This window comes from Nanorana parkeri, unplaced genomic scaffold (assembly GCF_000935625.1).
Source record: "Nanorana parkeri isolate BGI_ZX_2015 unplaced genomic scaffold, ASM93562v1 scaffold97, whole genome shotgun sequence".
Lineage (NCBI taxonomy): Eukaryota > Metazoa > Chordata > Amphibia > Anura > Dicroglossidae > Nanorana > Nanorana parkeri.
Genome location: NW_017306365.1, coordinates 1462170 through 1480680, shown reverse-complemented (window position 1 = coordinate 1480680; position 18511 = coordinate 1462170). Strand labels below are relative to the sequence as shown.

General features: G+C 44.0%; 1 protein-coding gene across 1 annotated transcript in view; it reads right to left on the bottom strand.

The window, feature by feature from the left end:
- LACTB (lactamase beta) overlaps positions 1–12482 on the bottom strand; it is a 49671-nt gene extending 37189 nt beyond the window's left edge. The window contains exon 1 of the mRNA XM_018552810.1: positions 12208–12482. Within this exon, the coding sequence (XP_018408312.1) occupies positions 12208–12393 (186 nt within the window). The 5' untranslated portion in view covers positions 12394–12482. The remainder of the gene's footprint in view (positions 1–12207) is intronic.
- Positions 12483–18511: the final 6029 nt, after the last annotated feature.

Sequence of the window (18511 nt, the reverse complement as noted above, 5' to 3'; positions counted from 1 at the left end):
ATATATATATATACATATATATATACACACACACACACACACACACATATACATAAAAACAAGTTTTAAACATTTACATGCATTCATAGAATTACTATTTTACATGTACACCTAAAAAATATTGAAAAGATGATGCATTGAATTACATTCCTTTTAACAGTCCAGGATGTTCTTGTATCTCCTAATGGATATCTATGGACCATGGAATGCTTTCTCTTGGTCACTGGCCAAAATCTGCATTTTATTACAGATGGCTTGCCTGAGTGCATTAGACATAGGCAACTGTTAAAATATATAAGTCTCGTTTATCATTTAATGCTTATAACACTGCTATTTCTTTTTTCTGGCTTTCAGATGAACTTTCTTAGCCAGACCTTACTCATATTCCTGGACACAAACTTTTCTCTCCAAGTCTTACATCCCAGATAGCAAGGATAACTTGCTACAAACTTGTGGCAGGGTTAAATTGGAATTTTTGTGAACTTGCTGCACACATTCCTGGCAAGCTGTAGCTTGTGATAGCAAGGTAGACAGCTACTTCCTCCGGTGTCAATCCACATTAACAGGACGCCTGTGAATTCATACCCCGCGCCCTATATCTGACAGCTGGGGGGAGGAGTTGCGGCCAGCCGCACCGTAATTGGCACACTACGGTCCGCCGTGGGGACACCTTACACCGGCGCCCGCAGTTTCCCCACAAGGTCACCGCTGCCGCCCCTCTGCCCTCAAACAAAATTGTGAAGCTTGGCAAGTCTAGCAATAGTTTAGCAAGTCATTTTCAAACGTGCAGCTCAATTGCTTGCTATCTGGCATCTGTCCAACAGTATTTTCCTCACCACCAGTTTTCACAAATCAAACCTCTAGGTCTGAATCACTGTACTTGGCAGGCACCTTCAGTGATATCTTGGTGCCCTTCATGATTGTGATAAAAGTAATATTGTTAAAGTCTGTGTTTAATCTCCTCCTTCATACTCAGAATGGAACATTCATTTCATAACTTACAATAGTCCAGCATAGTATATATTAGGGGATATTACTGCTGGCATGGTTGGCATAGCTGGTTATATCTGGTGGATCCGCAGATCTCTAGTGTTACTGAAGACTTCAAATGTCAGTTAGAAGGGAGGTATAAAGTAACGGTACATCAATACATAATAGTGATGAAATCATGATTTAAAATGACAAATATGTGCAACTCTAAAGAGGAGTCACAGGCTGCATCTGAAGACGCTAACCAGTTTCCCAATACTGGGGAAAATGAACCTCCCTAATTAGCCACATATGGACAACTTTAAAAGATCTACAAAAGAAAAGCAGATAAAAGATCATTATAAAATGTCTGATTTCATGGCTTCCTCTAAATGCAGGTAGAAATTGTTCTCATATTTAATTCCTTATTTGTGACCTTCATTAAACATTCAGAAGGTACCCAAAACTCCAGTACACAGTAACGTTGTGTGTTGTCATATTAGAGCAATAATAGAAGCTTTGTCTGTACCTCAATGAAAGCCGTCATCTGTAAAAATAAAAGTGGTTAGAATTGCCATCCTGCCCCTTTCATCTTCTCATTATCTGTTTTCAGTACGAGGCACTGCATTTAACCCTTCACTTCAGTTTAATTAAATACTGTATGTCAGAAATATTAGAAGAGGTCTCTTTTTAAAAATGGAGATATACTTTGATATTAAGACCCTCATACTCATCATGCCAGAAAGGTATACGGCACCTTGTTTTACAGCCTGCCTTAAAGTGGTCCTTCACCCAAAATAAAACTTGCCATTCTTCCCATCCTCCCCTAGCCTGTTACACCATCGCAGTCCTTTTTAGGGAGCAAGTATCTTTTTTTGGTGGCTACTCCCGCTTCCCTCGCCTAGGCAAAGAGGACATAGCCCTTGTTGTCCGCAGCCTCCTGGAATATCACGTCACACATTCCAGGAAGCTTCAAGACAGTGACAGTTGGACCCAGAATCCATCATGGCGGTGTGTGTGAAAAAAAAACAAATTGTGAATACTTTGGATGGACTTCATTAGCTGGTAAGTTTGGTGTCTTTTCAAACTTTTACTTTTTGATTGCCAGGTAAAGATCGGCTTTATTTTTTGTTTGTCCCCAAGGCCACTTTAAATGTTATTTTAGATATTCTCTTTCATTTCCCAACCTACAGCCAGGCATGGTTTCCCAAAGACCTGTCATCATCAGAAAGTAGAGGCACAGAAAAATCAAGTATCTGAAATGCTTAATTGCAGCGTGTTTCCTATCAATAAATAGTCTTCTACTAACTTGCAGTGTCTTTGAACTCGCTAGAACTAGCAATCGGGACACGTTTTCTAACCTGCCACATGGACAGCTCTCCCTACAGTGTCTAGGGTGGTCAGAGACCTCCTGCAGATTTGGCATCATTGCCCCATCCAGTGGACAACAACCCTAATGGGAAATTGTCAGTTCACATGTATGGGTACCTTTCATCCAGCAGTGGCACATATTAGGGAAACCACGAGCAACTGGCCAATAATAGCCAATTACTATATGCTACTAGATGAGTCAGCCCAAAAAGTATTTGGCAGTCCGCATGTGTCTATAGAAAATATCTCCCAAACTGTCTGCAATTGGACATTGATTGGGCAGAGATCATCATATGTCTACGGGCACCTTATCATCTGGCCTGGCCTCATTATTCGCCAACTTTGAATGTCTGTTTGAGCCAGTAACATGGCCCATTGACTGGAGCCGTTATCTCCTTGTTTATTGCGATTCTTTAAACGCATCTTTGTACTTGAGTATACTTCAAGTGGACCTTCTTTCACTAAAAATCACTTCAGCATGCAGCTCTTCATGCTGGTATGAAATCCTCTTACATTTATTAGCAAAAGGCAGAATTCTGCTAAAAGTGCTAAAAACAAAAATGTTATACTCACCCAAACCGCCGAGCTGGATTGCTCTTAGACCAGTACCTGGAGCACCTCTCCCCCTCCGCGGCAGTGGTCTAAGGTCCTGTAAATCATCACGTTCTATACACAGTGTATAAACGCAAGGATGCTGAGGAACATTCCAATGCTGCAGCATATTAGGAGACAGGCTTCAGGGACCAGAAAAAAAGGCAGCCAGCTCGATGGTTCAGGGGAGTATAACTTTTTTTTCCCCCTAGGACTTAGTCAGACTCAAAAACAAGCAGTTAACCCCTGAAGTTAAGAACACTTTTGCCCGGAGTTCTTCTTTGAACAAACTTTTTTGGGGCTTTTACCTACAATTACTGTTTTTTCCACTTCCTGGTTGAGTGAGGCACTGGTGATGTAGCCCTGACCTTACATATGCATCCTGGGAAGGCTACATCACCAGTGCCTTCCCAGGAAATCTCATCTGTAAAACTGCTAAATCACGGGCGGGGGGGGGGAGGGAACGTACAGCACTTGGTCTATTAGGCAGTAAAGAGGACCCTAAATAATAAAGAACAGTTGGTCACACATGCAGCATTCATTTCACAATTAGCCTAAAGGATATGAACAAGGGATAAACTGGCAGGGTATGCTTGCATTGTGGAGTCACGTGACAGTACAGATACATACTGTATATAGTGGATGAGATTCCTGAATCTAGAAAATCATACACTGATGTTCAATGTGCACAGCACAGGCTTGGTTTGCCATGTGCTGAATATACAAATAATGCTCCTTTTGTGCCTTCTGTTCTGATAAGCTGCACTAAGGAATGTGCGTGTCAACATTTTAGCAGCAAATTAAAAACAACTTTCATCTGACTAGCAACATGCCTACTTACTAAGGAATGAAATGCATCAAGCAAAGCAGCAGGTAAAAAACAAATGCCATACTGCTACAGCAAAACAAGGACAGCATATGTACAGGTATGAACCACTGATCCAGCGTGAGAAATGGTGTCATGGCCACAGCACCATAATATGCCCTTGCTACAGTGAGTGCTATGGCTTGCTTACATTTTCTTGTCACCGTTTCTATCAGTACATACTTTAAGCAGTAATGTTTCTACATGAGGTGCACATGTAAAGTAGATAACAGTGGTTAGACAGACCCAAAAACATTGGAGAAAAATCACATTTTTATTTCGGGCCCACCACTGCTTAGCTGGTATATATTCGGACGCTGGAGCGTACATTCCATAGCAAACCACACATGCTAGTAAATTGCACACTGTAACCTACACTGTGGCCAGAGGAAATACTGTGACAATATGATATGGTTGCCCGGTGATGTCTAATGCTCCATCTTACATGCATAAGCTTTAGGGCCCATTTACACGTCTTCATTCCGATGCGTTAGCAATGCACATTTACAGGCGTTTGAGTGATTTTGTGCCATTCATTTTGCATTGCACCTCTGACACTGCACACTACAATCTACGGTCAGACACTATCACGTATTCTGGTGGGCTGCAATGGAAAAAAATGCTGCATGTCCTTGTCTTTGTCCGTTCAGGTGCATTGGCAGCCCATTCATTGAACGGACTGCCTCAAAGGGTAAATTTGGGAAAATAGAACTACCCCCCCCCCACCCGCCCCCATTGCCCTTACCTATCAACAAACGCTGCTTCCCCTTCATTGCTGTCGGTGTAGGACCGGTACACTGTACACAGCAGCGCAGCCCCTTTTGTTCGGTATTTTAAATTCAGCTTGCCAACACTCATTGGTCAGCATGATTACCTGACTTCTCATTGGTCAGTGTGGTTAAAAACGCTTGTTGCTGGCGACTGCACTGACCAATGAGTGCTCACCATTTGCAAGCGGAATTTAAAATACCGACCACAGGGCTGCGCTGCTGTGTACAGAAAGGAAGGAATGTTCATTGACAGGTAAAAGTAGCGCGGGGAATTCCATTTTCCCAAAGTGGAATTACCCTTTAAAGAAACATACCCCAACATCAAAATGTCATTGTGGGACCTAAGTAAATCAAAGCCACTAATTGCAGGAACATCTTCCAGTCTAATGAGCTCCACATTGGGGGTTATAAAAAGCAGAGTCCATTTTACCCGGGTGAGTCACCTGAAGCCTCCGGGCACCACACATATTACAATTTGATTGCACAATTCGCTATAGCTCTACCAACAGGTTTGCAGTGCCAGGGACTGTCTGATTGGATCCAAATTGACTGGATATTTCGCTCGGTCCTCATATTATATCATTTTAGTAAAACTAAAATGGATTGTACAAATATTGCACGGTCAGATTTTTAAATCCTTTTAGCAATTTCTTAGTAACAAATTCACCGCGATTTTCTATAGTATCGCCAACTTTTCAATTTTTACAGCAATTTGTGGCTCTGCATTTGAGATTGAGCAGTGTTTGGCATTAGCGACAAAATCGCTAGCGACAATCGCTCTTTATTCACCTATAAAGGGATTCATGTAGCACTGATTTAAACATATAGCCCGCGACTACAGTGATTACATTTCTAGCTGCAAAGCTCTGTTAGTTGCTGACATTCGCCATCTGTGGCAGGACAAATATCTGTGTGACATCAGTCTAATGGTGGCCATACACTCTACAACCATCGCAAGACTTTAGTCTTGCGATGGTTGTACAGGGATTTAAAAAAACGTACGATCTGCCTATCTTGGACAGGCAGATCGCACTCTCGATCATCGCAAGCCCGCCCCCCTGAGGGGCGGGCTTCCGATGACCGCAATGCTGAACGGGCAGTGTGCGCGTGCGCACACCGGCCCGTTCGGCATTTGTCTTCCGAGCACCGTTCTAACCAGCCGAGAATCGTACGATTCCCGGCTGGTTTTCGAACATGCTGGTTCGACAGAAGACGTGCGACCGTACAGTAGAAACGGTCGCACGTCTCCGTTCACACTGCTCGATTATCGTACGAAAAACCGATTGCATACGATTATCGTACGATAATCGTGCAGTGTATGGGCACCTTAAGGGTCCCCATACACCTTACAATTATCTGGAGATTTCTGTCTGCCAGTTGATGGGGAGTGCACAACCTCAAATACTGTACAAGTGGCAGATTTTCATCTTTCAATCAGGCTAGAAAACGTTTGTCTAATTGGATGAAAATCGATGGGTAAAGCTGGCCATACACCTTACAATTATCTGCAGACTTTCTGTGGTCAATTGGAAAAAAGTGCAACAGATTGGCCCAGGTGGAGATTACTCCATCCACACAGTTAAGTGTAGATAGAGGAATCTGTGGCACCTTTTCCATCTGACCACAGAAAATCTGCAGATAATTGTAAGGTGTATGGCCAACTTTAGTGGTGTTGTTGTGCAACAAAAGTCTCAAGATGAAAACTGCACATGCCCAAACAAAAACCTGTTCATTCCATCGAAGAAAATCAGGCAGGTGGTGGTGCTGACAAGCGTTAATTGTGAACTACATTGGTCTGCGCATAATGGGCTAGTTGAATGAAAATTAATCGAGGGTGAGATGTCTGGACATAAAAAGTTGTACAATGGTTGTAAGGTGTATGGCCACCTTTATGGAGAGCTCCAGGGAATCTCCATCTATCTCTAGCACAGATAAATATGATGTCAGAATAAAAATATTTTGATTTGCTACAACCTTAGACATGACGGTCTTTCTTGGTCTGCTAATGCAACTGATCGTATCATTTTGTCAAACTTAAAGTGACACTAAAAAAACATAAAAATGCATTCAAGTACCTGAACTATTAAAATAGAACTATGGCCCAACCTTTTTATGCCAAAGTTCTCTTAAGGATCCCAGGAGGACATATACTATATCCTCCAGTGTCCCAAAACGCAGCATACATTGGGCTATTGCCTGCTATATGCTGACAGTGCAGAGCCACACTGCAGCCAGGACGGATCCTGACAATATTGTCGGGATCCACCCCGCTGGCTGATTGACAGCTCGCACTGCTTCTCTAGATCCAGAACTAGCTGTGCCCGCCCCCTCAGAGCTGGAGAAACAGAGAGGGGAGGGATGAAGATCAGGAACTGAGCAATTAGCGGTATGTGATCACTCAGTTCTTGATAGATAGAGCCGACATGTGATAGCTGCAGTGGTACACGTCAGCTCTAATTCTCCTTTAATAAAAATGTATCTTATTTGTGTATCACTCGGCTGTAGATCCTCAAATCATCTCTGAATTGGTGCTGACACTGTCCTTCATTCTGGAGGGTGACTACTTTTATTCATAGTTGGTATGGTTGAATAAAGACACAGGTCCAGTGTGTGTTTGTTACTAAGATTACCTGTATATCTTGTGCGCTGAGAAAACTATCTTCTAGATAGTTCTGGAATGATTCCATACTCTAGGCTGATACCACTGTCTGTGGAAGGGAGTTCCACAATTTTGCAGCTCTCACAGTAAAGAATCTCCTTTGGGATTTAACATGAAACCTTTTCTCTGCCAGTTTCAGGTGGCGGTCTCGTGTATTCTGGACTGAACGGACAGTAAACAGTTTATTACTGACTATCCCATCACCATTAAACATTTTGTACAATAATACAGTAATACCTTGGTTTACAAGTAACTTGGTTTGAGAGTGTTTTGCAAGACAAGCAAACATTTCTGAAAAAGTTTGCCTTGATATACAAGCAATGTCTTGCAATAAGAGCAAAATTTTGTAGAAAAGCACCACCGAATAAGGCTGTAGCAGTGCAAGCGATGAGTCTGTTTAACGACAATGCAATGTCACATTGGATAGATTCCCTGTTAAGGTTTCATGAAATGAAAACGATTCCATTGAGTCAAGAGAAGGCAGTGATTCCGTTAGTGATAGTGAAAGTCGTCCTACACAATAATCCTCCTCTCTCCTGTCCCCCTCACACCAGCCACGAAGGTACCGGTAATCGGTTTATTTTTCTTTATATTTTGTACAGTATTATATGACAGTACAGTATTGTAATCATTTTTATATGAATATTTTTGGGTTGTGGAACGAATCATCTGAATTTCCATTATTTCCTATGGGGAAGTTCGCTTTGATATACAAGCGCTTTGGATTACAAGCATGCTGCCGGAACGAATTATGCTCGTAAACCAAGGTATTACTGTATCATGTCCCCTCTCAGTCTCCTCTTTTCAAGTGGGATCAAGTTTAACGCTTAAAGTCTTTCCTTATAGTTTAGGTCCTCTGACCACTTTATTAGCTTTGTCACCCTTCTCTGGACTCTCTCCAGCTCAAGGACATCCTTTCTCTGGATCGCTGACCAAAACTAGAACGCATACTCAAGACACCAGTGTTTTGTACCCGGGCAGAATGATGGATTTGTCTATACTAGGGATGCACCGAAACCGAGAATTTGGGCAAGTAAATGCTCCCCATACTCATCCCGATACTGGAACTTCTGGTACCAGGAAGCCAGAGGGTGAGCCATTACACCCCACCCGGCTTCCTGATTGTAAGCCACGGGGAGGGTAATGACTTGCCCCCCAGCTTCCTGATTGGTCGGGAAGCTGGCCGATCAGGAAGCCGGGCAGCGAGTCATTACCCGCCCCCCTGATTGGCCAGAAAGCTGGCTCCATGCTTCCTCGTCACCTGGTGATGAGGGAGCATGAAGACAGCTTCCTGGCTAATCAGGAAACCGGGGGGCTTGTAATGACTCGCCGCTGAGCTTCCTGATTAGCGGGGAAGCCGAGCAGTGAGTCATTACCCGACTTCCTAATTGGCCAGAGAGCCGACCCCATGATTCCTTGTCACCGGTTGACGAGGGAGCATGGAGACGGTTTCCCGGCTAATCTGGAAGCCAGGCCGCGAGTCATTACATGCTGCCTGGCTAATCAGGAAGCTGGGCGGTGACTCATTACAAGCCCCCCGGCTTCCTTGATGGGACTTCCGTTATCGGTATTGGCAGGTAACGAAAACAAATATCGGTATTCGCACTACATACTGAACAATCAGTGTCGGTGCATTCCTAGTCTTTACAGTACATTCCCTTTTTTATACATGATAGTACTCTGCTCGCCTTATTGGTTGTTGCCTGGCTTTGCATGCTGTTACTAAGGCGACAGTCCACTGGGACTCCAAAATCTTTTTCCGCCTCTGATTCCCCCGGTGGGATGCCCATTATTGAGTAGCTCACTTTCATATTTTTAACTCCAAAATGCAAAACCTTACACATCTCAATATTAAACATCTGCCTTGTAGATGCCCACCCCCTATTTTATCCAGGTCCTTCTGTAATATTTCTATGTCTTCTGTTGACTTTACTACCCTAGAAATGTTGGTATCGTCAGCAAGAATTGTAATATTGCTATTAAGAGCAGTCCCAATATCATTAATAAACAGGTTGAACAGCAATGGCCCCAAGACAGAACTTTGTGGCACGCAACTGTCAACCGAGGACCACTTGGAAAATGAGCCATGCATTGATACTCTCTGGACACGTTCACTTAGCAAGATCTCTATCCAAGCGCACACCATTTCATCAATGCCCAAAGATTGAAGCTTGTCAATTATACGTTAATGAGGTACCGTGTCAAATGGTTTTGCAAAATCAAAGTACACTGCGTCCACTGAGTTTCCTCTGTCTAGGTTGCCACTCACCTCCTCATAGAAAGCTAAATGGTTGGTTTGACATGAACAGTCTTTCCTGAAGCCATGTTGGTTGTCACTTAAAATATCATGCCCATCAGCATATTCAGGAATACAGTCTCTTATCATAACCTCAAATAACATGCATACTATGGATGTTGAGCTGACCGGTCTATAATTCCCAGGTACGCTTCTCAAACCTTTTTTAAATATTAGTACAGTTGCTTTACGCTAGCCAGCTGGTATCTCCCCCAGTCAGTATGGACTCCTTAAAGATTAGGAACAATGGCCTCGCTATTATCATACTTAGCTCTTTAAGTACCCGCGGGTGCAAGTTATCTGGTACTGGGGATTTATTCACATTAAGTATTTCTAGTCCGCAACAAACCCTAGCTTTTGTCAACCACAGTGGTATTTTCCTCCCAGTGCTACCCAGATTCTTGTTGTGTTCATTAAACGCGTCGCTTTCCCCAGTAAATACTGTGGAGAAGAATGCATTTAATGCACTTTTGTTCCCCATGGTCCCTGTGTGTGTTGTAAAGTAGTCATCGCTCGCAGCTCACTCCTGTGATGGACTACAATCTCAATACAAATTAGTAATCTAAACATGAGATTGTAGTCCATCATGGGAGCAAGCTTGGTGACTACTTTACAACACAAATTAGCCCCCCTCCAGAAGGAAGGACAGTGTCAGCACCAATTCAGAGATGATTTGAGGATCTACATCTGAGTGATACACAAAGAAGATACATTTCTGTTAATAGTGGAGGTGTTTGAAAACATTTTAAGATTCAAATCCTGAGTTTAGTGTCACTTTAATGTGGCCATACACTGTACGAATTTCGGCTGGTTCTTGATAATTTGGCATACATTTGCATATCCCTCGAAAATCGTTGAATGAACAGAGCCAGCAGCCAATCAACTGCAGAGTCTGTTCTGGTATTCTGACAGCAGCCGGCGGACGCTGTCAGAATACAATGAAGACAGTGAGAGATTCCTCGATCAATGCTCCTAAATGTTGATGAAGGAATCTGTTATATTTTTTTTTCATTTATGAAACCTCCAGGGTTGAACAAGAAAAAAAAATAGAACAGTGCATGACCAGTTTTATTGAGGGAAATCTACTAAGGCCTGGTTCACACCTGGGCATTTGGAGCGCGTTCCTACGCTCTGTAAAACGCTCAACATGTGAAAACCAATGATTGCCTATGGGCATTGTTCCCACCTGGGCGTTTTACAACGCGTAGGAACGCGCTGCAAAACGCCCTACGCCCAAAGAAGTACAGGAGCTTCTTTGGGGCGTATTTGCCGCGCGTATTCATTGGGATACAGTCAGGTAGCCCTCGGAAACGCGCGTTTGTCACGCGTTTGTTTAACCGCGAATCACGGTACAAACGCGCATATTCGATACGGCTAGGTGTGAACCCAGCCTAAGACTGAAGCAAACAAAATCCAGAGCAGTTGTCCATGGTGACCAATCATTTTCTAGCTTTTATTTTTCAAAGCTTAACCTAACAAACTGAAGACAGAAGCTGATTGGTTATAATAGTCAACTGCTCCAGATTCTACCAAATCTAGTTTTAGTAAAGCCCCCCCCTTCCCTCCATTGCATCTTGTACCAATGTATGGCTATAAGCCCTAGTCTACACACATGTACAGTGCACATTTTAAGCGCGTTCAGCTGCAGTGCATTTGGGCAGCCTATACACTTCAATGGGAACAAGCGCATGCACCCTTTTTTTAAAATCAAGCTGCACCAAATACATGGGGAGATCTTACTAAAACTGGAGCAGTTGCCCATAGTAACCAATCAGCTTCTCCAGTTAAAGGAGAACTATGACGTGAGTGATTTACACTCATAGTTAGAGCTGACCTGTGACACAGAAGCTGTCACAGGTCGGCTCTATAGATCAAGAAGTGAGCAGAAACATGCAGCCAATCCCTCACTTTCCTGGAGAGAGCAGTGACTGTCAGTCACGGCTCCCCGCGGGGATTCCCCCCTCAGCTCCTCCAGCACTGAGTGGAGGAACGGACATGGGAGGGGGTGGGTACAGCTGGATCTGCCTCTAGATAGGCAGAGCCAGCTGTCACTCACGCAGCTGGGTGGATCTCAACAGTATTGCCGGGATGCGTCCCTGCTGCGGCGCTCTCAGTAATGCCCGCGATATACTGAGCTTTGGGTTACGGGAGGAGGTTAGTATATGGGGGAAAACACTTACCCCATAGTTCTCTTTTAAGCTTTGAAAATGAAAGACAGAAGCGGATTGGTTGCCATCTACAGCTCCTCCAGTCATAGTGAATTCCCTACTTTTGTGCCACAAGTAGGGAATTCCTGCCAAAGTGTGTTGGCAGGCATGCTTTGGGTTCCATTAAATATTAATATCGCTGCAGCACGCCTGAAAAAAAAAAAAAAAAGACAAGTTTTTGTGCGTTGTGGGAACATGCGCATTTCTCCTTTGCGAAGAGGGTCTTAATATCAATATAAATAAATGTCTCTATCTTCCAACACTGAAATGATCTACCCAGACAGATCACAATCAGACCATTAAAAAGGTCTGATTTTGTTGCCAAGTCTGAACGTGTCAGCAAGCCAGCTTCAATAACTCTGCCCACAGCTGCAGCGCTTAGGTGTCACAGCCACACAGCAAAGCATGCTGGGAGTTGTAGTTCTACGCACGTGTGTGTGTGTGTGTGTGTGTGTGTGTAGCAGGCCTCCCACATTTACCTTCACCCTCCTAAGTAACTCGCGGCTCTTATCTTTAGCCGTGTTGTAGGCCGCACGGCTTTTCCTTTTCCTCTCCCCGTCCTCATCCCCGGGGCTCTCCGAAACTCTCGCCGCTGCTATTGCCAGGCCCAGACCGAGCAAAACTCTCGGAAAGCCACGGGCAGGTCGCAATAGTCGGGACAACATGGTTCCTGACAGCCTGCTCTCACGAGTCACGAATATGTATACTCCAACCCCGCGATACGGTCCCACCACACGGTACAGCTACACAGCCAGATGCAGGGGAGGGGTGGGCCTTCATGCCACCTCCCTCCGTAACTTAGTACAGACCGCCACCTAAAGGGGAACGATGAGGAAGAAACCAAGTTAACATCCTAGGGGTGCACAGGGTTTTTTTTTTTTTTAAATACAATCCTGAAATGTGTTAATAGCGCATCTAAATTGATTCACATAAATAAGTGTACAAAGCAGTGCATTTGCTTTGTTTTCGCAAAGGTTAATCTTCACATGTATGGGAGTGTAAAATACATGTGTAATTCCTGGAACCAATAATATCATTTTACCTTCACACTATAGGCCTTGTTCACACAGCTAACACACCAGGAATGTAATCGCATGTAAACTTTAGTCACATGGCTAGACATCTTTATCCTAATGTTAAATAGGCATGTACACAAGTTTGATGCAAACGAAGATTACCTGCGCAAAATTGTCAGTGACATATGTGTGGCATTGGATAGGACACACAGCAAACCACGTTTGCCCAAGTCCATGCAAAACTGACACATCATTGCCCCCAACCAAAATCAGCTGCAGCCAGGGCATTCTCCGCCCTGCAGCTAAAGGGAACAAATGGACAGGTAATGCCCCTGCTTAGCGGATTGGACCAGGATGGTTTGCACAAGCTCCCACAAACTCAGTTCACACCAAGTTTGCACACACCCCTAGTATTAATCTAGAAAGACCGTACCTGTGGTACTATTGTCCTATAATCAATCCCCCCAGTGCTACCAACCTGAACAATTACCTTTGTCTTCAATCTTTGCAGTGCACCCTGACCAACGCTGCACAGACTTTCCAGCAAAAGCATCCTGGCTGGGTCTCATTGTGCATGCACTCCATAGCCCCATTCATTCCTGTGGTTAACTGCCTACCAATAGGAGTGAATAGGTATGTGGCACGCATGTGTACTAGGCTGTGCAGAACTGGGCAAGGCCACACAGTGAAGATTGAAGTTAGGTATTTGTCCATGTGGGAAGTACTCGGGAGGTTTGGGGAATGAAAGGACAATTGTACCAAAGGTACAGGAAAGTACAGCTTTCCATTAATAAATTTCCCCCGGCCCCCTGAGTGCTGCCCACTGTGTCAAATACTTACCTTCAGCCCCAATCCAGCCATCTTCACTGTGCAGATCCTCTCTCTTAAAATTGCTTTGTACTGCACAAAGGTCCCATTCATTCCAATGGGAATGCCGTACTCCAAACGACTGCTTAGGGTGGAAGTACCTTCAAATACTTGAAGGTACTTACCTTCAAATACTTACCTTCAGCCCCAATCGAGCCACCTTCACTGTGCAGATCCTCTCTCTTAAATTTGCTTTGTACTGCACAAAGGTCCCATTCATTCCAATGGGAAAGCCGTACTCCAAACGACTCCTTAGGGTGGAGGTATTAGGGTACTCAGGGGTGTGGGGGGAACTTATTATAGAACATCTGTACAACAGTACAGTTCTCCTTTATAGCTTTCTGAATTGACATTTAAGTGTTGTTTTAATCGAGCGAACAATCACAATACAGGTCATTGCAGAGCATTTTAAAGCAAATATGCAACCAATAATCGCCATTTCTGGTCAAGAGGCTAATAACCTGGATAAGAAAACAGTGTAGATTGATCTTTATTATCTGAGCTAAACATAGGCTAGTTTCTATATTTGCATATCTTCTTTTTTTTTTTAAAGGTCATAAGCTGACCATAGACAAAACAGGATGCTCAGGCAAACAAGTACACCATACTCCTTAAACTTAACAGATGGACATCCTTACTAAAAAATCACAAATTGTCATAAACTCTCAGTGTAAAGTGGCCCTGTCAGGAAAATACAATTGTCCAAAGCTCTCCCTGCAGAAGGAAAGCTCCATTCACACTTGCAATTGGAACTACAGTGCAACTTTTAGCGGGAAGAATCCGAGAATTCTTGCGGCTGGAATCACAGGTGTGTGGGAATAGCTGCTGCCACTCAGCCGCCAAGCAAATTAGAGGTTGACCGTGGCTGCAGCTGTTTGAATGTAATCGGACATTCACTTTTACCTGTGGTTCCTTTTTGCTAGGGATTCTGACACTGTTTTTTGTGATTGCTCAATGCACAAAAAAGAGCCCCAATCTTAGTGATCAGCCTGGAGCAACTGTGCTTACATTACATGATGATTTTCAGTCTTGTCCATCTGCTCACAGTATGCAATGATTCTCATCCCTCACCAGCTGATTATACCATGTATGAGAGACAATCCTTACCCCTGTGTGGTATAAAGGAGAAACTTTCATTTTCACTTTAATTGCTGGAGGACTTTGCTAAAAGGAATGAATGTAGCTGGTAGCACATGAGATCCAATCACCTTCTAGAGTTTTTTAACGCTAGTCCTCAGTACACACATCCTTCATTTAATATTGCCCATATTCTGGTAGACACCCTTCTTTTTTATAATCATTGTTCTCGGTCCCACAATGCGGTTTTCCCTGAGCTAAAACACTAAACATTCTTCTCTGCTTGACAGAGAAAGAACACATTTGACAGTTGTAAATCAGATCAATGAAAAGGTCATTAAAACCATCAAATAAGAAGTAGTATGTATCCAGAGAAAATAGCCAGACATATTGTACAGATGAGGTGCACAGTATTTAGGCAGCTTTATTGGGTGGCAATTTAAGAAGGAAGCCCAGGCAGGTTGCATCAATAAATAAAAATTAGAGTGTATTATTTCACAGAAAAAGTGTGGCTGCACCCTATGCAAGCGACTTTAGTAGGCCGCAAGTTAAGAGGAAAAGACCTGTCCGGTTTCTAATAAATAGATCAAAATGAAAAAGCCAGAAATATTGTACAGAATGGATGCACACTATATAAGTGGCTTTAGTGTGTTTCAGTTTGAGAGAGAGAGACCAGACACGTTTTAATCTAGAAATCAAAATTTGAATATTATTTCACAGAAAAGCCAGAAAAATTATACAGACTTGATGCACACTAAGTAAGCAGCATAAGTAGGCCACAGTATCAGAGAAAGAACCAGGCAGGTTTTATTTGTGAAATAAAAATGAAAGCATGCTGTGCAGGTTCTGGACAGTGGTCCAGTCCAGCCTTGACACTTGATAGTCCATGGGGTGAATACTATTTTCAGCTGCAGATCCTGTTCACCCCCTAGTAACTGCACGTGCAGAACCTCTGCTTCTCCCTTTAGGCCTGCCTGGCATTACAAATACAGGAGATTGCCTAACTTGATTACCTAACTTTACTAGCAACTATGGCAATGGGTGAATTGAGGATGTGGTGCTTTGTTGCACTAAACTGTTCTGCACAAGTATGCGGTGATGTGCTGCAAACAAAGGGCAGCTTTGCCTGTGTAAAGGTGCCTATACACCTATCGATTATCGTTTGGAAATCTTCCACAAATGGTCTTTCGAACGATAATTGATTGGTTTATGGAAACCCAAGGATTTTTTTTATTTTTTACTGTACTCCTGGCTGAATTTTCTTGAAGGGTGAGGTTGTAAAACTTTTTTTTAGAATCGTACAAAAATCGATGGATTGGTGGCATTTTTGAAAGGAGAAAAAAAAATTGTGACATGAACGCTGCACATGCGCAAACAACAATCCGTTCTTTTGATCAACAAAATTTGGTGAATTAGTATTGCTAACAAACGATTATCGGAGTGACATTGGTCTGTGAATAATGGGCTATTTGAGCGAGAATCGAAAGAGGGTTCTTGGCAGCAATGAGAATCGTGTTTGGCCAGCTTTAGGAACAAACTGCTGATTTCAAAATAAGAAACCCCAATCCTTTTTATAACATTACTGAAAGTAAAACATGTCATATGAAAATGGGAATCACACTAAAAAAGTAGTCCTGGAAAGCACTGTTGGGTCTGTGCTCTGTTAACATGGGGTGCTCACTATGTAGCCCACTGCACTTCAATTCACTATAATGCCGTGCAATACAGCACTGGGTTTAGCACTGTATAGTATAGAAATGACTATCTCTCCCTGCAAAAATATATAAGCTCTCCCTGTTTACTCCAAGTCTCCAACACACACTACCCTTGTATAGCACCACTGTATATAGCACTTTTCAGCAGGATTTTATAGTATAGCAGCAGCTATCTCACATTGCAATCACTCAGTCAGCCTTCTCTATCTATTCCAGGTGTCTCCAACACACACTGACAAAATCCTGCTAGCAACCCTGAGATGGGAAAGGTCTGGAACTGAAGAAATCCTCCATTATTTGCCTTTCTAAGCCACCTGACCTCAGTTCAGAGGCCAGAAAGTGCATTATTGGTTGCTATAGCAATGAGTGGCAGCATTAGTTTGCAATTTCCCCTAAATGCATATGATTTGGGTTCAGGTCAAATTCATGTGTAAGCCAAAGCTCATCCCTACCCTTCACTCTCCAGTCCATGACCAGGTCCCTTCTTCATCTGCTCGTCTGTCCACAATCAGCTTCCACTCTAGATTGTAAGCCCTCACGGGCAGGGCCCTCCTTACCATCTTGTCTTGAATTGTATTGTGATTGTAATGTCTTATATTGTAAAGCGCTGTGCAAACTGTTGGCGCAATATAACTCCTTTATAATAATAATAATACTTAACTCTCCAAAGTCACAATTATGTTCTCCTATGCCCCCCAACAATGCACTGAAACACTTTACCCAGGGGGCGCAGCTTGCACCGTGAGGCTGATGGCCGCTTACTAACTGAGCTCCTGCTACCCGAAACCCATAACACACTCCACTCGCCTCCCCGCTGCCACCATGGGGAAAACCAGGCAACAACAAATGGAAGCTAGGCCGCCAGCTACTCCTAACACACAGCTGGGCAAGCAGGTACCTGATATCTTCCGCACACAACGGCCCAACGCTCCCGAAGCGATGCCTCTCAATATGGTGTCGGCTTCTTCCCCGCTGAGCCTCACCATCTGATCGCACCCAGCCATGATTCAGAGCCGCTCGATGCACACCTCTCCTCCTACCTCCAACATCTCCTAATGCGTTTGGAACTCCACTCGGTGGCCTCCGACATTAAAGAGGCCCTATGTTCAGCTGTTTCGGAGCTGCGTAAAGACCTGCAAGACATGGGCCGTCGCTTCCATGAAGTGGAAAGGTCAGGCCGCAAACAGGTAGAGGAGATCAGAGCCATGCACTCCCAACAAAACTGTACTGTCCGTTGCTTGATTGAGATGAGGAGAGACCTGGAAGATGTAGATAATCGTGGGAGGAGATCCAATATTAGAGTCCGCGGAGTCCTGGAGACCTTCATGCCAGAGGACATCCCCACCGTCCTCATGATCATCTTCAATGATGTATTGGACCGGCCCACCGACTCGCCCATTGAGCTGGTGAGGGCACACAGTGCTCTGAGAGCCCGCATAGCACAAGACGACTTACCTTGTGACATCATCTGCTGCCTACAGAGCTTTCCGCTGAAGGAGGAAATCCTGCTGAAGGCTAGACAACGGGGATCCGTGTTCTTGGATGGCAGAGAGGTAAAACTGTTCCAGGATCTATCTATAATCACCCTACAACAATGCCGGGCGCTTCGCCCCTTGCTTGATTGCCTCCGTCACCGCGGCATCATCTATCGATGCTGATTCCCATTTAGCTTGATGGCTACCCACAGAGGGAAAAGGCAACTTTACGTCTGCCAGAAGACATCAGTGAATTCTATGCTAGATTAGAGCACCCGGAAGTCACCATCCCTGATTGGTATTTGGACCTCTACTCTTCCAACCACACACCCCTGGCCCTCTCTTATGTCACCTGCTCCTGAATCTTATTGGGCCCACAGGGATTCACCTCGTCCGGGCACCTCCAGCTCCCATAGACAGAAGAAACTGAAATCCCACCCTGCAGCTTCCTCCTCCAGGCCCCAAACTGGAGACTCCTGCAGCAACGATTCTTTTACACAGTGACTTCTTTCTCTACTGGACGGAGCGAAGTATTCGTTCGGACGCTCAATTTTTTTTGCCCTGACCCAACCCTCATCCCCCTAAACCCAGTTGCCTTTGAAGACTGCATCAACCTGGCATGCACGAGGCGGG